The 24,689-nt window shown below is 41.0% G+C and overlaps 2 protein-coding genes across 2 annotated transcripts in view; both read right to left on the bottom strand.

Moving 5' to 3' along the window:
- Window positions 1-11,173, bottom strand: part of POLQ (DNA polymerase theta) — a 54,087-nt gene extending 42,914 nt beyond the window's left edge. Inside the window, exons 1-5 of the mRNA XM_030947586.1 lie at window positions 10,975-11,173; window positions 7,233-7,415; window positions 6,401-6,531; window positions 4,823-4,979; window positions 800-908 (exon numbers count right to left, since the gene is read on the bottom strand). Coding sequence (XP_030803446.1) covers window positions 800-908; window positions 4,823-4,979; window positions 6,401-6,531; window positions 7,233-7,415; window positions 10,975-11,173 — 779 coding nt within the window. The remainder of the gene's footprint in view (window positions 1-799; window positions 909-4,822; window positions 4,980-6,400; window positions 6,532-7,232; window positions 7,416-10,974) is intronic.
- Window positions 11,174-12,232: 1,059 nt separating this feature from the next.
- On the bottom strand, window positions 12,233-22,394 carry METTL16 (methyltransferase like 16). The gene is made up of 9 exons (XM_030960918.1): window positions 22,160-22,394; window positions 21,850-22,049; window positions 18,800-18,940; window positions 17,648-17,763; window positions 16,733-16,875; window positions 15,452-15,521; window positions 14,566-14,655; window positions 13,489-13,662; window positions 12,233-13,398 (listed from the first exon to the last, which is right to left on the bottom strand). Exons 1-9 carry the CDS (start codon window positions 22,285-22,287, stop codon window positions 12,781-12,783), a joined length of 1,680 nt encoding a protein of 559 aa, XP_030816778.1. The 5' UTR covers window positions 22,288-22,394; the 3' UTR covers window positions 12,233-12,780.
- Between the last annotated feature and the right edge of the window lie 2,295 nt (window positions 22,395-24,689).

The following is a 24,689-nucleotide window of genomic DNA, read 5'->3' as shown; positions in this document are numbered from 1 at the left end:
AAGAAGCAGCAGAGAAAACTAACAAAATCTGACTTTTTGTGCTAAGGAAACAGTTGATTTTGAGTCTTCTCTCTGCACCACCAATAAAGATTAAGAGGGTTACACCACCTCCTCCATTTCCTTTCCTCTGTGTTTGGGTACTATGGAGCAGCTGGACAGTTTGGTGCTGAGGGTCTAGATACTGAATTCTTAAAAGCTTCTAGAGGTCTTCTCAAACATCTTATCTATTCCCCTAAAGAATCAAATCAATTCTGCTAAAGGCAAGAAAACATGCAACCACTAGGCTATCACATGTTCTAAGCAAAAGCAGAGCTCACCCTGAGCAGTGCTAACCAAGCAGACTGCTGACATTTCCTCTAAGCCTTCTGATCAATTCACCATGCACAAGTTAACAGCCTGCCCACTCTTCCATCACACCAGAGCATTCCAGTAGGATAATTACACCACTCCATGAAGCACTGAAAAACTAGGCAGGGCAAATCTGCTAGCAAAACTGTTTTTAAAAAATCCAAAGTTAAAAAAGGCTAAAGAAGTAAATGAAAACTTCAGCCTTACTTCTTTTCCTGAGAGGATAAATTCCATGATAGCACACAAATTGAAAACCACGTGGAAAAGAGGGTTTAACTACAATGGCAGGCTCCTGAAAAGTGCTGTGATGAGATCTTAATAAACAAAATAGTCTAGGTCATCGCTCTCATAAAAACCTTGGAGCTAACCCAAGTTTCCATTCACACAGAGAACAAATATTTAGAGTCATCAATTATTTAGCAGTAAAAGACAAACATCTCAGTCTACTCACCTTTTTGCTACCTTCTCTGTAACATATCTCACTTTGGTCAGGAGGAGTTCCAGCAGATATCCTCGATGAGAGTCTCCCAGCATGTGCAACTCATCCACCACCACCACTCCTGATCAAAAAGAGCACTCAGGTCATATCTGACAAACCTCCAAACTAAGAGCAAACAGCCTCGATCCTTTCCCATTCCACATGATGAACTGAAATTTATATTCACAAATCCATCTATGCTTACCAACACCACGATGGCTTCCTTCTGTCACTAAGAGAGAAATCATGACTGATGTCATGAGGTTTCATACCCACCACAACCACACATAGACACAATCAGCTTTTAAAAAATAAAAATAAATAAGTAGTTGTTAGTCTAGACACCACACAAAACAGTATTGCAGCATCTATACTGTAACTTCCTTGCAAGTAAAAATCCTCAGGCTTCAGAGTATCTGGAAAGGAAAATGCCAGTACCCAAATGAGCTAGTAAAAAATTTTGTTGACATCACTGTCTTAGTTAAAAACACCATTTTTTACTAATGCAGTTGTGTCAGAAAAAGAAACAAGAGCAGATGTAATTACACTTGCAGAGTTTGCTTCCCATTAAATTGCTCTTCGTTAACCAAACCTGAACGAGCTCTACTGTTTAGCTTTGGCTTTCTAATGAAAAAAATCCTTATGTGACAGCTTTGTTGCCCTCCTACCTCCTGCAAATGACATTTTAATCTATTAACCACCTCCATCAAATTTTTAAGGTGTGTAGAAATATCTAAAAGACTAATGTCTACAAAGGCTTCTGAATATCAGCAGCTGGAGACAAGAGACCAGACTAGAATGTTCCCTGAGGAGAAAACACAGAGCCACAACTACTCAGGCACCCAGTGCACCTCCTGTACACATCCCAGCAGCAGTATGTACCCTTTCTGGCCAGCTGACAGGGTCCCAAGGAGATGGAGTAGGATAAAGGAAGGTTAAACAAAAAAAGCAGGGCACAGAGGACACCACACTTCATTAGCTCTGCTGCTGTGGAATTTTTTTTCCTCCCTGGTGCAGCTATGTAATATCTTTCTGGTACGGCTAAAATAGCAGGAGCTTAAGGGCAAATGTGACCTTACATTATCTGTCTCAATGCTATTTTTCTTCTCTTTTTTTTTCTCTCCTTCCTACATATGTGCCTTCTCTCTCCGTCTGTTTTCTCCCTCCTTCTCTTTCAAGCCACTTAAGTTAGAAAAGAGTGCTGCACCACTTCATCAGCCTCTTTTACAAACTCCCACCTATCCAGCTCCTCTGTCTTCCTCTACTTCCTCTATTCTGTGCTTGCTTGTAAATAATGGCAATTCACTGGTCACCAAATACATATTTGTTCAGCTACCAGCAAAGGCTTCTTCCTGCTTCCCCATACAACAATCTGCCTGAATTCTCCCAGAGCTGAGACAGGACAGTTTAATCAGATACCTACCAAAGTAAAATCCATGAAAGTCACTTCAAACCTTCATCATACCACAGAGGTACTGAAAATGAGGCTAGACTCAGTCTGCTATTTCTGTCTGCAAATTAGGTGTATCCCTAGAAGACAGCAGAAAAAAAACCTACTAAAAAGTACCTCAGAGCTACCAGACATGTTTACTGTAGAATAACTAGGTTGTTTTAATTCCCCATCCTGTTTAAAACTAAAAAGTTTTGAATGAAAAGCAGGAAGGACTTGATTATTTTTAAATATAATTCAACCAGTAACATTTTCATTTCAAGTTTAAATTAAGAAACAAATATCACAACAGCACATTACAAATCCATTCCCAGATCACACACTGAGAAAGCAGCAGATTTTTCTCTAATCATTTTCCTAAAAATTTCTTTAGCATCAGTGTCAAGAGGCAGAACAAGAGGAATATCATCTCCCGTGTACCTGAATGTTCTAAACTGACACGTTATATAATAATTAGCAACACAACATTGCTTTTAACTGCTTCATACAGCAAAGAGAGATCTAGCAGGCAGAGGATTTGAGTTTCTCTCAACAATTTCCAAAGGCAACGTGAGCTATCAGCATGGGGTTGACATCAGTGAAAGGAACAGCTCAAGCTGAGATGGAATCCAGCCAGGATTGCAGTCATCTCCCAATAACTCATCTCAAAAGATAAAACACCCTTGTTACAAACTGGTCTAAATTTAGAATTAATTAGAAGACAAGGTACAATCTTGCAGTTTCAGACAAGCTTCCTTTGGGTGACAACTAAACTGGCATTTTCAGTTCATATCCATATTTTACAGCTTCTATGAAAGTTTTCCTCCCAACAGAAAATTTGTCCATTTCCTACATAACAATAACTTTTAAAAATCAAATTTAATTTTTAAATTAATGTCAGAGAAGCATATAAAGAAAAAAATAACCATTTTACTCTTATTTCTATTACATGGCCATAATGGGGCATAAGGGAAATGGAGGTTTGCAGCAGAAGTATTTTCAAATGGTAAAAGAAAAACACGATGCTTTAAGGAGGAATTGGTATTGAGAACACATCTTCAAACTCAAACCTTGTAGTCACTTGGCTGCTTATATTTAAATTACTCTTTTCAAGTACATTAATCTTTGAAAGTGCAACAACATGTAGGGATGAAATGGAGATTCCAGCCAGAGGGATTTGGTGTATCTCTAGCTTCTGAAAGATGATATCATTAAACAGTACATTTTAATATTCTGAGTATGCTTCCAAGGCACACAAGCCAACAGAAAGTTGTTTATCCTGACCCCACTGTCTTCCCTGTGGTGGCAGTACAGCTTGTACAGTGTGGTGACATAGGATCACGCTAACCCTAGCTTAAACAAGCAAAAAAACCTTCAACCAAGTAGCCATATATTGAAATAAACAACAGGCTTTCTTCCAAGTGAAGGGATTAAGATACACATTCAAGAATTGAGCTGGACTGCAGGAGCCTTCATTTGAATGAGTTTAAAATGCTGCACAACAGTCACCCACTCATCTTCCAGCCCACTGGCAGTCTCTAAAGCATTCATGGTGATTCAGCCCCTATAGATCCAGGTGCAAATGTGTTATCCCATGATCTCACACGCTGAAAAAACCTACAAGGTTTTATTTCCCATTTTCTCTCTAAAAAGCTCTTCTTGTACACAATGCAGCAGAATATGATGATACCAGATGCACACAGAACAGCAGTTTCAAAGGTGCAGGTCTCAGAGCAGTTTGATCCTCATCTATTTTTATATTCTTAAAATAGCACCCAGCTATGTTACAGGACAGAGTGAAGATGGGAAGGATTACTGTGTAAAACGTAACTGGGCATAGCTTTCTGGAGCAGAGATAAAAATGAGAATAACAAACTTCTGATTGGACTAGGAAAGCACATCTCTCTCGAGTGTACATGGAAACATTGGGCTTCTTCAGCTTTTATCTCATCCCCAATACATAATGAATTCTTTCATTATCTAGTGGCCATCAGGGCCACAGTGACCCAGGAGCCAATGTTACAAGGACAGAGGGCTTTCGAGCAAACAAGACAGAAATGAATGGCACGGCCCTCCCAGTCGAAATGCCTAACCAGAGGAGCACTGTGTATTCATTCTGCTTATCTGGATCCAGATGAGCACAGAATGTAATTCCTTCTCTTCCTCAAGCTAAATGAAGACAGATCTTAGATTCCACAATCTCTGTCTAAAACAAACGAACGTAACATGTTCCTGAACTCAAACATACCTCAGAACTTTGATTCAGTTTTATTAATTAGAGAACAGTTCCCAGCAATGGGAATCATTGTTAAATGCAGCTTGCCATCCATTTGAGACAAACTAAAGCCTGCAGCTTCTACCTACTCATCCCAGCTGCTCAGCTACATGGCACAGTGCTGCCTGTCCTCCTATATCCAAATAAGAGGTTCTCTGGAAGAAGAAAATTGCTGCATATTCCTATATGGTATGTCTGTCACATACAGAACTCAGAAAATTCGAAGTATCCCATGATTTCTCATGCACTCAGACTATGTAAACCCCACAATGGTCAAGCTGTAGTATTTTACCCAGTGAGTCCATTTTGTTTTCTTCTATGAGCCTATTGATTAGTCCATTGGCTTTCTCAATGGTGCAGACAGCAACATCCAGAGCAGAGAAACGTCCAGCAGGAGCCATGCTTCCCATGTAGCCTTCAACTCTCACATCCACCTCCTGAAACAGGGCCTGTTTTCCAAGGATAAAGAACATCATGCCAAGGTTACAGCTCTGAACTTCTGACCAATGCCTGCTGGAATCACATAAAAGCCTGCACTCTACAGCTACAATTTCTAGTACTTTTAATGCCAACTAATTGGATTAAAGCCATATCTCAGCCAGTTAGTGACACTTCTTACCCCCACTGTCATTTTTTATTTCCAAAGCAGAAGCCACAGAGCACACATTGCAAGACAGTGTACATAACTGAGTAAAAGATGAGGACCCCTGCTATGTATAAGATCTAATATCAAAAATGTTAGGGAACACATAGTGCAACAGTTTATAATATCAGCGGCTTATGTAAAAAGACACCTTCCTCTTGAGAAATCCTGGGCAAAAGCCAAAATGGAACTCCAAACACAGTGATGACACATCTCACACTGAAAGCCAAGAAACAGTAACTTCTTCTCTTCCAGGTCTCCTTACTGCAGTGCCAAAGCTTTGACATATCCCACACGGCATTAACAAAAGATACAAATATTTGCACCTCATAGATAGGTCACTCTTTGAGTTCAAGTATGTGCAGCTATGGCCAAACCTCATGCCAGGACTGGCAGAACAGAGCACTGATAGTCCTCCAGTTTTACAAGATTAAAGCAAAAACGTGTCTCCATTATCAAGCACTTCAAAGTAGCTTTTGCACTTAAGTTTGTAGGATTTCCTAGCAATTTGTAAAGTTAAGATACCATCTCAGTTAATGAACAACCAAACTGTCTTAACTGCTAGAAACTATAACAAAAATGCAAAAATGCCTGATGGGTTTGGATTTGATTTTAGTCATTGTCATTACCTAATGGCAACAATGTTTGATATGGAAGTCTTCCAATAAAAAATATTTATGTCTTGTAGAGTGTAATTTTATTTTTTAAATAGCTGGGGCGAGGAAGCCAAGACATAACCATATTCTGGCAGAAAAAAAAATTAGCAAAGTCAAAGTGAAATCAAATGCACAAAATTGTGGTGGAATACCCCAAGGAAAGCTAAAATATACTTTTTTCCTTAACATAACATTTACACCTTCCCTTTGTACTTTTCCTAACTTGATCTTTCATTAGAAATTTCATTTAAATTGTGTATATTAGCAAATTGGTGAATAAATGCAGGTAACAATGTTTTAAAAGTCAAAGCTGAAATAAAATGTTTTAATCAACCCCATAAATTTTTTCTAAGTTTACATTTTTGGCCAAAGATTTCATTTTTTATCTCCAGCTCAGAGCAAATTTTAAATTATCTATAACCTCTTTTTGAAAAAACTCTGAATTTTTCCCCCCAAAATCCGTGCTTTTGCATTTCTGTTTAAAAAACATGAGCCAGCCTTCTGGGTCTGTTTAAAAAACATGACCCAACAGCTACTACCCATAAATTTACCCTTCTTGAATGCTCCTTACCTGCAGGTAACATTTCTTCTCCTTGGCCACAGAGACAAAGGGAAGGATGAGAAGAGCTTTCTTACGAGTCTCCAGGACTCGCTTCAAAATAAGCAATTCTGCGACCAGAGTCTTTCCAGCACTGGTAGGAGCTTGACAAATAAAAAAAGAGGGGGTGGTTAATTAATTTTTAAAGTTTAAAAAATAAATCCAAAAGCACCACAAATCTAGCATAGAAAGCAGTTACTGGAGAACTTAGGGTGGGACTCTTCAGTTGATGTCTCTCACCCACAACCACATTTGCAGATTTTCACCCCTATAAAGTGTCAAGAAGACTAAAATCACCCATCTCTCTTCTAAGTTCTTCATCCTCTCAGTGCTGCTCTAGAACCTTTTTCCCATGAAGGGTAGACAACCAACTGTCATTTCCTACAGATTTCTAGTTCACCAGTCCTCCTTCTCCTTTTGCATTACTTACCATTCTGCACACACACCCCACACACAATATGTGATGAAAAACGATAAATGGACTGAAAAAAAACTAATAGCAAATAACATTCTCAGAAGTATGTATATCTTCAATTGTTGTTATCATTCAGTTCTAGCTGACAGTGTAATAAAAAAGAGTCACCACTAGCTGACTCCTAATGATCAATTTCTAAAGGAACTTTAACAGAGAAAATGAGGCAAAAAGTCTCTCTTCACATCTGGAAAAAGATCATTAAGTCAAGTTTGAGGTACAGAAAAGGGACTTTTCTACCTGTCAGATCCAAATGTCTCAGCACCAGTAAGTCCTTGTAAATGGCAGTGGAAAAGTTGGGGGAGGGACTGGTTTTGTCAGATGTTTGCATACCTGAGTAAACGAGGTTCTTTCCCTCCAGAACTTGTCCAAGCATCAGGCATTCTGCTTGCCATTCAAACATCTGCACTACCCCCAGACTGTGGTATTTCTCCAGAACTGCTTTGGGAAGATCCCAGCTTGCAAGGAGCAACTTGTCTGCTTGGTCTTCAGGAACATTTACCTGCTGATATTGCCCTTTGGAAGGAAAAAATAAAAATAAAATTTAAAAAGTCAAGTATCATCTTTGCATCTGAGGTCATTTAGGTTATACACCCAAATGTCAAACTTCTCTACAAACTCCTGTATTACAAGAAAGGGCAATAAACTATCTGCCTTATATTTTTCAATATTTTGTGTGGATGGTTCACCATTTTTCTTATCTTCTGACATCTTTTTTTCAATTTTTCCTCCTGTAAACTTTTCCACATTCAATTAATTTCTTCACCAAACTCTTGCCCTGGTATTTGCTTTTGAGACAGAGCAGTCATTACCAAATACATAGTCAGAGAGAGCTTCAGCACTGTAACACAGCATTGTTCAGCAATGTAACAGCATTTGCAATGTATTTGCCATCTTGTCTTCACCCACAACATTTCTCTTCTAAGAAGTTACTGCTACTGAAATTTCATTAATTCTCACTGATGACAGAACTGCCCAGTGGTTTTTGTTTTACAGATGAATGAAAACCACAACCTAAAGCACACAAGCAGCTCAAGATACTCTGTACAGTGTGTCATATTTGAGTTTATTTACACGGATAGCATCTTCACAACACTGCCAGTTCCTCTAGTTTAATTAAGTTCCTTGCTGATTATTTCTTGTCTTAGTAACCCTAAACAACTTTGTGCTGACTGCAGGCACTGCCTCCTCCCTCTCCTTCTCCTCTGTTTTTCCAAGTCATTAAGAAAACTCAAGCTTTTTGTCCCATCCAGGTTTCTGATGCACAGGAATGCCTCCCCTATCACCCACAAATATATATAGTTCCTGTAAAAGCATTTTGTGAAAGACCTTGTCAAATTGAGATGAAAACCAAGTAATTGTGTGTACTGCCTCTACTGCACCTGCTCTTCTACTGGTACATTCAAAAAATTCTAAAACAAATTCCCCACCATTGTTGACAGCATAAGGGCAGGCTAGATGAATAATACCAGCCTGCATAAGCAGCCAGCAGTTCTTCTCTCATCACACTAAAAACCTTGACTGCTGCCTTGAGGTTAACCCCAATCTAGGCTGTCACTGCTGCATGATCAGTCTCCTCTACACAGCTTTGCTTCACTTTGTGTAATCAAAGTATCTTAAAATACTAAACAAAAATTTATGCACCATTGAGTGCATAAACAGAAATATGCTACAAAGCAGGACAGACTTCCCAAGAGGAATTCAGATGAGACCAGAATTGTCCATCATAAATTTTGACTGTGGTGGGTTGATCCTGGCTGGACACCAGGTGCTACCCAAAGTCATTCCCCTCCTCAACAGGACAGGAGAGACAAAACACAGTGAAAGGTTCATGAGTGAAAAAAAGGATAGGGAAAGATCACCCACCAATTACCATCACAGGCAAAACACTTGACTTGGGGAGAATTAATTTATTACTAATCAAATCAGAATAGGATAATGAGAAATAAAGCAAAATCTTAAAAACATCTACCCCCTACTCCTCCCTTCTTTTCACGCTCAACTGTACTCCCAATTTGCTCTACTTCTTTCCCCCCAGCAGCACAAGGGGACAGGGAATGGGAGTTACAGTCAGTTCATCACACATTGGCTCTGCTGCTCCTTCCTCCTCAAAGAGGAGCTCCTCACACTCCTCCCCTGCTCCAGTGTGGGCTCCCTCTCACAGGAGACAGTCTCCATGAAATTCTCCAGTTCATCTCCCCCATGGGGTCACAAGTCCTGCCAGCAAACCTGCTCCAGCATGGGCTCCTCTCTCCACAGGTCCTGCCAGGAGCCTGCTTCAAGGTGGGCTTCCCACAGGGCCACAGCCTCCCTCAGACAAGCACTCACTCCAGCACTGGGTTCTCCATGAGCTGCAGGTGGATCTCTGCTCCACCATGGACCTCCATGGGCTGCAGGTGGATGACAGCCTGCCTCACCATGGTCTTCACCACAGGCTGCAGGCAAATCTCTGCTCTGGCACCTGAAGGACCTCCTCCTCCCACTCCATCTTCACTGACCTTGGTGTCTGCAGGCTGCTTCCACCCCATATTCTCACTCCTTCAGCTGCAGGTGCCATTGCACAGGCTTTTTTTCCCCCTCCTTAAATACATTATCCCAGAGGGGCTACTGATGGTCTTGGCCAGTGGCAGGTCCCTCTTGGATCTGGCTGCATTGGCTCTGTCCAACGCAGGGTAAACTTCTGGTGGCTTATCACAGAAGGCACCAGAAGCTTATAGTCCCCCCACTTGCTATGCAAATCAAATACAGTGACTAATATGGCAAGAATTAAGATTCAGAAACATAAAAAACCCTACGTGATGGGACCTCAATCTTTTTCCCCAGTGTTCAAACCAACAAATTTTATGTAAAAGATGGAATGAGTAAAGGATCAGGTGATCAGCTGTTTGGAGAATATCTTTAGATTAGAACTGAAGATGTGTTTGGAAACTTGTGGCTTAGAGGTCTATGTACAGAAGTAAACCTGTGAAATTAACTTTTTTTTTAATTTACTAAAACAATGCTAAGAAACAATCAAATTAGGAAGATAGAAATTGGTGGTTAAAAGCATTAGGTATTAGATTTCTCAGAAGGAAAACCAGAGTGTGGGGCCAGTTAAACACAAAAGTGCTGCTTACTGAATTGTCTTTGGGGAGCTGACTGTGGAAATGTGTACATTTCCTCGCTCCGTTCCATTTGCAGAAATTGACAAAATTGTATCTTTCAGAGCATAATCAGTGAGAAGATGTGACATGACTGGAGAAGAGACCAAGAGATGTAAATGCTTTCAAAAGTTACAGAAAAATCACAAAAGAGATGAAACTGGAAGATGCTTTGTAAATATCTTGATTTAAGGTGTTGTATACAATCTCGATGCTGTATACGTCTTGATTTCTCTCTTGATTCAAGAGCACAATAAGCTGGTAAAATGTATGTATGGCATCTAGAAGCATCACTTTAAGTGGCTCTGTCTGGCAGCAAAAGCACTTGATATGACACCTTGCTACAAGATGTTTATACATAATCTTGTATATTGCACACAGAAATATACTGCGTATACTTCTTCTGTATTCTATATGTATTCTTTGATCGATCTCTCAACGTAGGTAAACAAACCTAGCCTGGTATACTAAGGAGAAGGGACGATACCGATTGCTGTATTATGGCAGCACCTAGAGGCCCAGTCAAGAATAAGGCCCACAGTTACACCGCACACAGCACGCACCCATCTCACACCTGTGCACAGGACACACATTTTCTTATTTTCTTCCTCGATTACACGGCGACGGGCGCAGGAAATCCTTCCACCACCACCCCGCTAACACAAGCCCGTCCCTCGGCTGAGCCGCTGCCCTCCATGGGGAAAGGAAGGGCCGAAGTGCGGCCCGAGCAGCGGCGCCCTCAGGGCCGGGGCCCCGCGCCCGCGCCGGGAGAGGTTCGGAGGGTCCCGGGCCGCTTCCCGCAGCGCCCCGCTGCCCCAGGCAGCCCCGCTGCCCTTGCCCAGCACGGCCCGACCCGCCGCGCTGCACGACCGAGGGGAGGCGCCGAGGGAAAGAAGGGGAACGGGAGAGAAGGGTAGCGCTCTCCGCGCCGGTACCTGCCGAGCCGCTGCGGCGCAGGGAGAGGTCGAGGCCGGGCGGGGGGCTCAGCACAGCGCGGCGGGGAGCGGCGGGGCCGGGCGGCACGGCCCGCCCCGGTGTGCGGGAGCTGCGGCCGCCGAGTCCCGCGGCCGAGGCTGCGGCGGCACCGCTTGGGGGAATGATAACGGTGCCGCCGCCATCTTCCCGCCGCGCCATTCAAACCCGGCTCCGCCCCGGCCGGCGGGAGGGCGGCCTCGGGAACCGGGAACGGACGGGAGCAGGGAACCGGGCGGGAGCAGGGAACCGGGCAGCCCGACACGCCCGAGGCGTGCGGTCATCGCAGAGTAGGGGCTGTCTGTGTAAAAACACCGGTGTTTGCCGAGGCAGCGCTCCGAGCGTGCGGTAACACGTGCGGTAACGCGTGCGGTACCGGTGAAAGGCTGAGATAATTCAGTGAAGGCTCTGCTTCAACAAAACAAGGCTTACCTTGCAGGAGAGGGCCCAAAGGACAAACAGCCTCTTTTGCTGTTTCCAGTATCTCTCACGCCAAAATAGCTGTTTCAGATTCTAAAAGACTAGGACTGGTTTTACCTCTCCTCAGCAACGTGAATATGAGGAGCAGTTCTACGAAAATTCTGCAGTACCCGAAAAATGCATGTCTTTGTCCATCACCCACAGAAGTGTCAAGAAGCACTATATCAAAAAATAAGGTTTTTCTAAGTTGCTTTTCATTTCAACTGAAGAAAGCATACTTATCTTTCCAAAAATAAGGACAGCAAAGGGACAACACTGAAAGCAGGAGTATGAACTCACAATAATTTCCTTCTGGACACCACTGCTTTGTTTTGGGTAACACACACACACAGGCACATGCACACGCACACTCCACTCAGAAAAGCTCTTCATGTTCTGTACCTCTCTTCAGAGAAATGGATCACAGCTTGGGAGGCTGACTTCACATGAAGCAGGACCAGTGGTCATCATCTCAAACACACACAGAAATTTCTGGCCCTTGAAGAAGAGCATGTGCTCTCATTCCCATCATTAGGTCTTAAAATTAAATGGAAAATTCTTTAAGAATACTGCTGTCATTTCAGACAATTGTATCTGAGTAAGTGTAAAGGATGGTCTAATGGAGGAGTCAACGTATTTTAATCATCTTTAAATCAAGCAGCTCAAAAAGCTTCTTTCATTGTTTAAGTTTACAGAACCAGATGCTACCAGTAGGCACTTCTGTGTTTCAGAGCTCAAGCACCAGAAAAATACAACACACACTTTTCCCCTAAAGCAATTATTTTAATGAATTGACACTAGGAGAATGTATCTATGCTGCTATTCTGTTGACCAAAAGTTAGATACATTAAAGGGAGGAGAGGCATACACAAATCCTCTGCTAAAGGCTCTCACTGCAGGAAACAATTCCCACCGCAGACTAACCGTTTCCTGCATTAGTACTGAAAAAATATTGAAGAAAATAACTCAGTAAAGATTTCCACTTAGTAACAATATATATTTCTATTCTGCCAGAAAAAGACCAGAATAAGCACTGCTGATATTTAAAATGTTCACAGCATAAACATGTTTCACTTCAACATGTAGTTTTACAACTGCAGTATGAAATCTATTACTTCCTCATCACTTCATGTCCTCCTTACATTTTTGAAAAAGCTATTAAAATATTAAAGGAGACATCTATCTTCATTCTACTCTTCTTTTTTTTTTAAGGGGGAAAAGACAGGTTTTGCTATCTGAAATTTTTAATTCATTAAAAATAGTTTACAAAATCTGAGGACAGACCTACTTTACCAAACTAGGAAAAAGAGCTAACTAGCAACCAGTCGAAGAATTTGGTTCCTCAAGTACGTGCACAGCTGGTTCATCAAGTCTCTGTTCTGTCCTTCAACCCAGTGCATTTCTACTACTACATCATTTCCTTCTTTCTTCACGTTCATTAAACACTTGAAGAGAAAACCCCCACTAGTTTCTTTAGGGCCTGGCTCTTTTTCCACCGTTAGATTGCCCGTTTCCTCTGAAGGGCAAGGTTCCTTCTTCACATCCCCAGAACCTTTCCCAAGTGATGTTTCTCCCTGCTTTGCTTCCATCTCCTCTTCCTTCACAGGATCACTGTGTTCTTCTTTGGCAGCAGATTCCTCTGGTTGCTCATCACCTGCTGTCATCTGGACATCCTCATCAGGTGCCATAAACCCCATTTCAGAGTCTTCAGCCTTGGGGTTTTCACAGTCCGAGTTGTTGCTCACGCTCTTCTGGCTGTTCTTTTCCTCCTCCATTGCTTGCAGAATATCTTCAGAAGCTCGAGGAAGTTCTCGTAATTGCCTTACTCTCTCTCGTTTCTTTCTCCTCAAATGAATCCAGGAGTTTTCAATGGCAGTCACAAAGAGGCTAATTTCATCTTTTCCACATGGAACACGTTTATGCTGAACCTATTGCAGAAAACAGAATTTCATACGATCCTCTCACAGTTATGCTTTCAATTAGGACGCTGTTTTAACAGCTAATACTTCGTACTGTACCTTCAGATCAGTGAGAATCTTCTCCATCCAGGCTCTAACCACAGCAATAGCTTCCACAGCATCCCAGCCCATAGCTGCAGCTTTAACAGACAACTCTTTGACTGTAGAAGCCAAAACCATGAATGTAATTGGTTTTCGTGGTTTTTCTAATTTTCTTCTTTTAGAGGGAGGTGACTAGAAGAAGAAAGAAAGAAAAGAATTACAAGGCTATGCAGTATTAGTGGGGTGACTTTTGTAATCAGCAGACTGTGATTCCATAAGACATGAGGATTAAGAGTGTAACATAAGGCACTAAGCAGTCATTCATTTGGGACGTGCTCCACTTCACCCCCAGGAGTTTCAGACTCAAACCAACTAACAGGATCATGCACTTTATGCTAGCCTGATGGACAGAGGGAGTTTAACTTCAGGTATTAGGCAAAAAGTTTCATTGGTTCCTTTAAACTATGAGCTCTCCATGAGCTGAGAAAGTGTGGCTGCTTGTGGGAATAGAGGCCAACTGCCAATATCCACGTTTTGATCCAACTGCACTGAAGGTTTACTTGCATCTTCCTTAAGATTGGTAATTCTCAATACCTATATTCAAATATACAAACATCCAGATCCAAAAAAGCAACTGGCTCACATTTAAGGTGAACAAGCTCCACTTACATTCATGTAGGCAAGTCTGAGTTAGACGTGGTCATACCTATTTGGTAACAGAATCCACATGTTAAATTAAAACTGAGTTCTTGGAGGGAAGTTTAAATTCAAATCCAGCCCCAAACTTAGCATATTTTTATTACTACTAAACAATGTGAGGTATGTTACAAATGATCCTTATTTTCACTGAAACCCACAGGAAGTTCCTGCAATGGCTTCCTTTTTCACCCTCAACAGGGATCACTCATGAATCACATGTCACAACTGCTAACAGACTGGCAGCCATCTAAGAAATTCCACTGTCCATAAGCCCAGCACATCCAATATTCCAGTCTGAAGAAGAACAGTTTGTATCACAGTAGCTATAGCTCATTAGCCCCTTCCTCAAGTAAGAGGCAGAGAAAATCAGAGGCAAACCAGAACTAAGCTACTTACAGGTACTTGCACATCATCATAGAAACTCCAGGCCAGAGCCCATCTCATGGTGCGTCCCTGGCAGAATTCAGTGTGAGTGACTTTAGGGACCTATGCAAAGAAGCAATACATTATTTCAGATTAATAAACAACATTGTTCTACCGCACACATTTCCAAACAAAGCATATTTTCTCATTATACAAATGGAGATTCTTTCTGACATGGCTCAGAGGTGTCAGGCCCTCTCATTTCTCTCCCTTTTCTAAGACTGAGGTACAACAGTTCAAGGATACAGAAAGAAAATCAGATATTTTGTATCTAGCTCAGCATCTGCTTTTGGTAGTTCATCTTTCTGGGACTTTATTTCACCATTTCCACTGTATACACAGACAGATCTCACAATTATTCTCTTTGTATGGGAATTAGTGAAGAGAATGCTTCCTCCAGAAAGCCATCCAAAAGTCCTTTGCACAGCCCTCTTTAATGAGAATTTTACTTAGTGCCAGAATTGAACACAAACAAAACAACACTGCCACTTAAATCATGTTACTATTTCTTTCAACCAAATTGCTAGAAAGACTAGAAAGCTAGATTTTTTTTTGTTCTTTTTTCTTTACTACAGCCTTGTTAAGCTATTTTAAAGCAGAAACCCTGAATCTTCTAGACTGAAGACATGCTCCAACATGTGCTAAAGACAAAACTTTGGAGATAATATTTGCTACTTGTCTCTCAGTTTTGAATCTACAATAGTTAAACCTCATTTGTTTCCCTAACAAGGAATTGCAGTTCCTTTTTGTAATAAAAACTCCAAGAAATAATTCAACAATAATTACCCACATACATTGAGACATACTATATTCTGTATAGAACATAGGAAGGATATGTAGGGACTCCATGCAAACTCACCCCCTGGATTCGAAGTTCTTCTTTCAGTGGTGCCAAACTGCATTTCTTACCCAACATGCAACTGTACCACCTGCAAAGCACATTACAAAATTAAAAACCAAAACAACAACAACAAAAAAATCATACTTAAGCAAAGTGACTAGGACACAGTACAACAAAACTCAGAACAGAAGGTCCAAAGACAGACTGGACAGGGAAATCTTTTTGCACTTTTAAGAAATATATTAGGAGTATTCTAGAAACAACAAATGAACTATGAGCAATCTTGTTTCAAAGAGTGACTCCAATTATGGGGAAGATGTTACACCTTATAAGAATTTGTTTCAACTTCTCCACTTTCTTTGGAGAATGAATCAGAACAAAAAGAATAACCAACTATTGGCAAGTAATCATGCTCAAAAGCAGACTATCACTGACTATCACTTGTGCTCACTCATATCTTATCCAGGTTTCCATCACATAACCCATATTTCATGAGGAAAAAAATCAGGAAAAAAAAGGAAAAAGTTATTTTCCCACTTCTGGTGAAGCTTATCCTTCCACCCAGCTCCACATCTTCAGAATCTCCCAAACATTACTTTAGATGAAGCTCTGTTCTCCAGCTAAATTATTATTCAAGCTTTACTACCCCATCTTCCACATTTTTTGATGACTGGATCAAAAAAAGTTTATTCATAAATATAACATATTGAAGATCAAAACTTAAGATTTCCCAGTTATCAAGGGACAGTTTTGTCCAACACTGGCAGAGTGAAAGCCTGATGATATAGTCAGAAAACTGAAGACAGGCTATCTGTTTCAAAATAAGGTCAAAAGAAGGTCTCACTATGGTTTTTATTGCAGCTTTGTTCACCCAAGATAGCATTCAATACAACACTGTCCTTTAGCAGGCAAAGCTGCAAGTTACTAAAACTCAGCTAGGAAAAGAAAAAAAATTTTAGGTAATCAACAGATAACTAAGCAGTATCATAAAGCCTCTTCCATCCCAAAAATCCTCAAGAATGAACCCTGATCTGTCTCTTATCAGGTACACGTGCTAATTTTGCTGCAAGCTACAAATGTCACTTGTACAGGCTTTTTTTTGTCTTCTGCCTTTAAATACCTCCAGCAATAACTTCTAATTGCTGCTCAGAAACAGTTGGATGTGGAAGTATCATCAAACAAACTGAGCAGCTATCACTGGACCATAGGTACTAAAAATAACATTGTTGCATGACTTCTGCCAAAGATTAAGATAAAAGGTGTTAGTTTGGGTTTTTTTGACTGGAACAAAACACTTACCGTAACCTCTTTTTAAGCTGGAGACTGTCATGAATAATTCTTTTGACAAATTCTAGTTCTCCTCCCTCAGCCATGATTTCTGTGATCCCTCCTGTATTTACAGAGCTGGGAGGGGGACGCCGTGGATTTCGAGAATTAACTCCCTGGATTAAAAAACAAAAACATTTGACACGAACATTTAATGAATTGTTATGCTGCTTTGTACACTGCTTCCTATCTTAATCTTTGGCGGAAGCAAGCACCACCACCTCTATTTATCCTCCCCCCATCAGAACCATGGATAACAAAGATGCACTCAAAATAAACATACCTGAGTGAATTCCCCACAATCTCAAACCTAGGTAAGCTACTTGTCACATCAGGATTCTGCTAATATGAAATATGTGGTTCCAATACATGTAAGACTTGCTAAGTGCATCTATGCAATTACAATCTGTAGTGCTTAATTAAATATTAAACCTTCTTTTCTACTGCCCTGCATTATACATTTCTGACTATATTCAGTGGATATTGCACAACCTGGAAGATGCCATCTACACGACTAAGGAAATGAAAAACACAGTTAAGCAAAATTCCAGGAACTAATTCCTCTGCACTACAGAGGTGCCTGTTATGCAGCAGGCATCTGATTTCAGATTTACCAGCTGTCTACTTTCCAAACTCATTTTCTAAGACAGTAAGAACTTGTGAAAGAATGCTACAGCTCATCCTCCACTTTAGGAGGGGTAACAGTAAAGTTTTCAGAAATTTTCCTTAAGTCTCCTTTAGGGGCTAGGTGACGAGGAGGGAGAAGACAAATACTATTCATGATGATTTGGGGTTTTCCACTCAACTTTACCCAAGACAAGAGGTTAAATTGTTGCTACCTTTTCAGTGACTACTGAAGTACATATAATATGCAGTTTGTTACCTTACCTTAGCTTCCAGCTGGTTGGCAAAAAAGGGGGGGTTGCACATGCAGAAATCATAAATGATCTCAGATTCTTCTTTCAGTGCATCCATTAGAAGAGTCTTCTGTGGTACCTTAACCACTATTAGAAAAAGTGATTTTGGTCAGTAAAGAACTTCAGCTTTTATTTAACATGCTATATACATTATACATTGTATAAAACCTGTGCTTTCTAAACAATGCTTTCTACAAAAGAGATGTAACAAATATCACCATACCAATAAAGATTTCAGGCCAATGATTAACATACAAACAGCCTGTATGTTTGTATGTTAATCATTAAGCAGCAGAACCACGCGAATCTGTTTAAAACAACAAGGACTACCTGAGATATACGAAGTTCTCCAACACAACTACAAATGTGCTTTAAACCCTTACAATTACAGGCACTAAAGCTTCACATAAGGCCTGTTCCTTTGCCAGCTGCTTTTCCAGCATATTGAAACACCACCACACCACTAAAAATCAGTGGGAGCAGTGACAGAAAACTCTCATTGCTCTCCACATCAAGTTCTGGATCTCCAAGATATGAACAACAGATTAAGACATGTTGTTCAAATGGATGCTTCCAAAAGTTTTTATTCAGAGCTCATAAATGAACCTGATTTTTACTACACTGAGTTCCTTCAGAAAATTCTCCAAGCTCATTCCCAGACCAAGTCTGGCATAGTGCCTCTGCTACCACAGGCAGTGTCAGGACTTCATTCAAGAAGTGAGGATGAGGAACTCTCTGTACAAGATACACCTTTGTGGCAGCATCATGCAATTAACCAAGGGGAGCATTCCAGGTCTCCTACCAGCAGAAATAGCCCAAACACTAAGAAATACTTCAGTAACAGACAAGGAATGCAGAGAAAAAAACACCCCAGGGTGAAGTTTAACTTTTAGATTTTTGTAAGGAAGAGTATTTCTCTATCTACACGTCCCATGCAGAGAAGGCAGCTTTTTGGCTTAAGCATACACTGACTTCAGTAAATATTTTGCTCCAATAAAAGTAATTGAGCAAATAATTGAGTAAAAAATATACTTGGAAGGAATACACATTCTGATATGCCACTGAACAAGGCAAAAATTAGCCACAACATTCATATGCTACTAAATACCTCCTTACATTGTACCTTTTATTAGATCAGACAAGTTATTCTGTTCCACATTCTTCTTGGCATAATTGAAGCACATGTCATCCACTTCTGTTGCAAGGAAATACCAGCCATTCAAAGTTGCTCCAAGTAATGGGTATATACAGGATGCCCCTGTCCCTGCAGAAGTGAAAATCCATGAAAAAGGCAAAATAAGTACTGGTGTTATGCACAGTGCAGCTGTTAACTATGTGCTTATTACACCAAAAAGAACTAAGTTCAAGAAAATTTATTATTAATCACCTGCTGATTATTAATCTGATTATTGATCATCTGCTACCCAATTCTTTAATGAACTTAATTTTTCTAATTTGAAAAATACCATTGTCCAATATGCACTTTTAATAAAAGAAAAAATTAATAATCTGTAATAAATTTCTAGTAAACTATCAGCTTTGGTTTAAGCTATTTTTCTTCTATATGACAATGGCTAATTTATATAAAGAAAGACAAATACATTCTGGCTTTACTAAAACAAAAGCCCTACCACAAATAAATCGCTCTTCTGCACTTTTCTATCATCTATCACAAATAATTTACTTGGATGCATACAATAACGACAAAAAAAAATCTGTTCCACCAGATTGCCTTTTTCTAATGTCCAAAACTATCAAAGAAACCTAAGTGTCAATTAAGATATTAAAAAAAGAGACAGATAAAAACTTGGTAAAAAAGAGAGGGACGCTAGCACAAAATAATCATGGCATACCTATGTGATCAAATTATCAATGGTAACCAAATTTAGGATTAAAGGAAATGGATACAAGAAAAGGGAAAGACATCCCACCACCACCAAACTAGAGTTTAGACATATATTTAAAATCTGTTACACTGTCTTATTGGACCATCAATAACTTCATCTGTCAGTACACAACAGCAAGGGATTACTTCTAGCACTTCTGTCAAGTCCCTCTTGGATGACTTCCTGCTTTTCCAAAGCTGAAACGTCAAAGCTCATGCAAATTCAGACTGAAGATTTTGCAGTATGTGGAGGACTTACAGGATCTGTCTCTTCTACCTAGCCACTTACCGTGATGAAGTTCATAAAAATCATTTTCAAAAATGAAAACTAATATCAAAAGCACAGAAATTGTCTAAGATATTTCAAAGTTACTAGAAGAAAGCTGCTGTGGACACACCATGTGATGATGCAAACCTGGTATCCAGCACAACTCCAGCTAAAAATACAAGTCAGTGAATTTCAGGAGAACAAAAAATCCCATTACAAAAAGTCATGCTAGCAGATGCCAAGAAATAATAAAATCTGGCACAGTAATAGATATTACTGAACCTCAGTTTTGAGGAATTCAGTAACTTCAAAGTTTTAATATCAAGCATTAAAACAGGTTACAAAGGGAATTCCAACTTCTCTCAATTTCATTTTAAGTTTTCTTCAGCACAAAACAGTCTTTGAAATCAAGCCTCTGAAACTGTAAAGAAAGATCCTACTGACAAAATAAAAGATGTGAACTAAATTCAAATGTACCATCACTAGTGCCTTTTAAATCATTCATACAGAATAACCAAAGACTGGAAATCCAAATGACAATTTCATTATTTGTGTGTGGAAGCTCTTATGGAACATGCCTTTCTTTTATTTCCAATGAAAACCAAATTATGGCCATCGGTGTGCATCTCATAAATTCTCATAAATGTTTACATTTATCTTGTGCCTAATCTAGATATCATCCTGATATAACCCAGTAACCCAGACTGAAAGTGGACAGTATCATCCATCTGCTGATCTTTGGTCCAACTTAAAAGACATTTTGTTCTCAACAATAAACAAGAAATCTTTGACCATCTACAACCAAAATACAGCTTAGCTGGCATTTGCCCTGGTTTCTCATTTGGCCTCTTTTACAATTCAGCTCACATATATAACTGCATTGAAATAAATTAAAATAAAAATTGATATTTAAAAAGAACACATCATTCACTTGTCCAATACACCTATAACAACAAGAAAAAATGTCATGTGAAAAACACCAATCAGTTGTTTTTTAAAATTTTAAAAGTTTAATAGTAATAAAATGGTTATAAAAATAGTAATACAATTAGAGTACTAATAATTTGGACAAATTGAATTAGGACAGTATGAGACAATAGAGACAAAGAGTTACGGGTGTCCGGGTACCTTTTTCTGGGCAGCAAGAACCTGAAAAAGGACCCAAATTAACAGAGGATTAACCCTTAAAAACAACAGCCTGTTGCACATTCATACACCTCATACATGATGCATAAATTCCATTCAAACACAGGATTCTATCTGATCAGTGTCAACTTCTTCCTCTGAATCCTAACAGTGCCTTCGAGGCGGGAAGAAGTTCGTTTCTTCTGATAAGAGGGCATTAAATTCTTTTTCTCTGAAAGATTTAGGTGTCCTGTGGCTGCTATCTGGTGTGAGTGCCTCATTCCTTTCTTAAAAAACATATCCCACTTACATAGTTCTTATTTTAACTACAAAAGTTACCTTTTAACTACAAGACTACATTTATCATATTATTAAAATGTTAATACAGCACTACTAATCAATACATCAAAATACATATAGTAAATATCTGCCTAGAGCCATATAATATGCACTTTGCACATGTCACTCACTAAGTGGAGCACTAAAAAATATTGCTATGCAACTCACAAACTCCCTGGTGCAGACATCCAAAAACAAAATTAATAAATTAGCAGCAAAACACAATTGGCTAGTTAGAACACAGAGGAGAAACACTTTTTAGATCCTTTAGAATGAAATTTTTGCCCGCATTTGCCACAACACAACAAAGCTGCACTCAAGTGAGTTCAAGGCCCTGAAAAGCCACATAATTGTGTGCCACGATGTTCCTGTGCTTGTGCAGAGAAACGCTGCCCACCCAGCAGGCACATGAAACACCTGTGGAGCTCAGACTGCTCCCACTACAGCCAGCACACCTCAGATCTCTTTGTTCCTCAAACCTGACGTTTTCCCGTGCAACAAACTGTACCTGCTACCGTCGCTGATGATAAATAAGGATTTAAACATTTAGCTTTACCTATGTCAATGCCTCGTCTCAGGGTTTGCTTGTCGGCATCCCCGTGGCCGATGAGATCCTCCACCCAGTGGATGTAGTTCAGCCTCAAGGGGACGGTGGGAATGAGCCTTTCCACGGGGATGTCGATGGTCAGCCCGAAATCCTCCTTCAGCAGGGTGCACGTCAGAGCCCTCACGGCCTCGGGATCCTTGAAGTTCAGGCTGAAAGGCACACGCGGAGCTCTCAGGGGTGCCCGGGGCGGACACACCAGGGGGACACACAAGGAACACACCAGGGGGACACCCACCCGCCCCATCCCGCCCGGCCGTACCTCACCCTGCCCGCCAGGGTGGTCTGCACGTGCTGCTGGAACTCGGGGTACTTGCCAGCCAGGTAGGCGAAGTCGGGGGGCTTGTCCTTGTAGCGGTTGCGGGCGTGCATGGACTTGTTGAGGGCCATGTCGGGCCGGGACGTGCTGGGATGTACCGGGAGCGGCGGGAGCGCGGCGCGATTTCGCGGGATCACGGCCGCACCCCCGCGCGCCGGCCGGGCCCGCTCCCCGGCGCGCACCGCGGCCCCGCGGGCCGTACCAAGGCGCGGCGGCCGCGGGGGGGGAAGCCGGGCGCTCGGAGCAGCGCCCGCCGCCGCGGCGAGCGAGGTGCCACTGCTGAGGCAGAGAAGTGACCAGCGCGGTTCCATAGGATCCCGGAATGTCATGGGATAGAGGGGACTTTAACGATTATGTAGTCCCATCCCCGCTGCCAAGGGCAGGGATACCTCCCAATGGAGCGGGTTGCTCAAAGCCTTGTCCAGCGCGGCCTTGAACGTGGCCATGGTTACCCCACAGCTGTCAGTGCCTCACCACCCTCACGGTAAAGAATTCCTCCCTAATATCCAGCTTAAATTTCCCCTCTTTCAGTTTACTTCTTGCCCCATCATAACAGTGACGAACAGTCCCTCTCCAGCTTCCCAGTAGCCCCCTTCAGGTACCGGAAGCTTGCTGGGAGGTCTCCACGGGATCTTCTCCAGGATGAACAGAGCTGATTTCCTCAGCCTGTCCTCGTACGGGAGGTGCCCCAGTTCTCTCGTCAACGTCTTGGCCTCCTGTGGACTTGCTCCAACTGTTCCGTGTCCTCCTCATGCTGCGGGACCAGAGCTGGACCCCATAGAGTTAAAATGTAAATGTTCTATATACAGGTATCATCGCTTCAGCGTTAGATGCTCAATGAGTAACGGAGACAAATAAATGAAATTACATAAACCGTTGTGTTTCTCTGGGGGCTGCTCTGTCCATGCAGCAGCACGAGGAGCCTCCACTCCCATCTTCACATATATTACCCACCCAAGTCACCTTTGTTACCTTGAAGGAATCTTCAGCATTTTCTGAAACACCTCATAGCCATGGATTTCTGTAAAATTCCTGCATGAAGCTGTTAGTACAGGGTTAAATGTTTCTGAAAATCATATATAACTAGGCCAAAAGAATGCTTGGTATTTGGGATAGTTTAGCAAGTGTGAAATACGAAGCTGCGTTTCATGTCAGGTACATACAGGCAATGTGTGTATTTGTGATTGTGGTATGTGTGGAAACCGACCATGGAACAGTTATAAAGACGAATTCTGATAATAACTGAGGAAAGTAAAGCATGGAAGAAGGCCTTTGAACCTATCTTTTGTTCACAATTAACCTTAGTTGATTTAGGAGCATTTGAATTAAAGCGTTAAGGATGTTGCTCTTTCCTTGTAGTTAAGCCCTAAAGAGTTTTGTAATAATAACTTTTTGAAGTATAATTTTAGAATATTGCTTGTATCCTTGAAACTATAGCTTTGGAATATATGTAAAGGAAACATGCTTATCTCACGCCTTAACAAAACAGTGAAAAGCAGCCTGAGAAAGGAAGATGAACATCAACTCAAGGATTAATAGTTTCGACCAAGGGAAGCTGGACATCACTGTTATGAGATTTATAGTCCTTGCAATCAAAAGGTGGACCCATATCTGGGGAGCTGGACCTCACCAGATGGGATTCATCTTCCTTCTTTCAGAAACCAGACCACCACCATCTGGGGATACTCCTTTTCTGGGATACATCCTGAGAAAAACTAAATCACAATAGTGTATATAATTGTGACGTAAAAATTGGGAATAGAAACTGCAGATGAGTAAAAATTGGGAATGGAAACTGCTGAGAAAGCTTATGAGTACCCCTATAAATACCTGTAAGCCTCAACTATCGGTGTGCAGTTGGAGGGAAAACTTCCCCCACTGTACCCAGCGCTGTATTGCTCATACCTTATCATATTAATTAATAAATTGACTGCTGCTTGAATATTGGCCTAGTCAAGCTTCTTATTTATAACAGAAGCTAGAATGTTTACAGTAACGGGGATCAGTATTTAGAGTTTCTAAGGTACCTACAGGTGAGATTCGTACATGTTCATACAAGCTCGGGCTAAGCTCTAATGAAGCAATATCAATAAGGCTGTTACAGTGATTAGTGCTACAGCTGAGATTGTATAAATATGTGCACTTTGAACAAAATTAAGGACCTCGATTTGGGTCGCTAATACCGCTAGTTCCCATGTGCCTCAATAAAGCACCTGCATATCATCTGTCTGTGATTATGTGTGATCCCAAATGCTAACAAAGCCACTGGCAACCCAGCAGTGGCCTGGGGCCTGCTGCTTGTGGCTTATCTTGTGCCACAAGCTTTGCAACACATAGATTTTAAATTATGTATTGGACAGTTTGAGATGGGGGGAAAAATCCAAGGCTAAGACATCACACCTGGAAAAGATTTCCAAGAATTTCCCCACTTCAAGGACTTTGAATATACAGCATGTACTTCTAATAATTATCA

Source organism: Camarhynchus parvulus, chromosome 1, assembly GCF_901933205.1.
Source record: "Camarhynchus parvulus chromosome 1, STF_HiC, whole genome shotgun sequence".
Taxonomy (NCBI): domain Eukaryota; kingdom Metazoa; phylum Chordata; class Aves; order Passeriformes; family Thraupidae; genus Camarhynchus; species Camarhynchus parvulus.
This window is presented reverse-complemented; position numbering and strand designations above follow the sequence as displayed.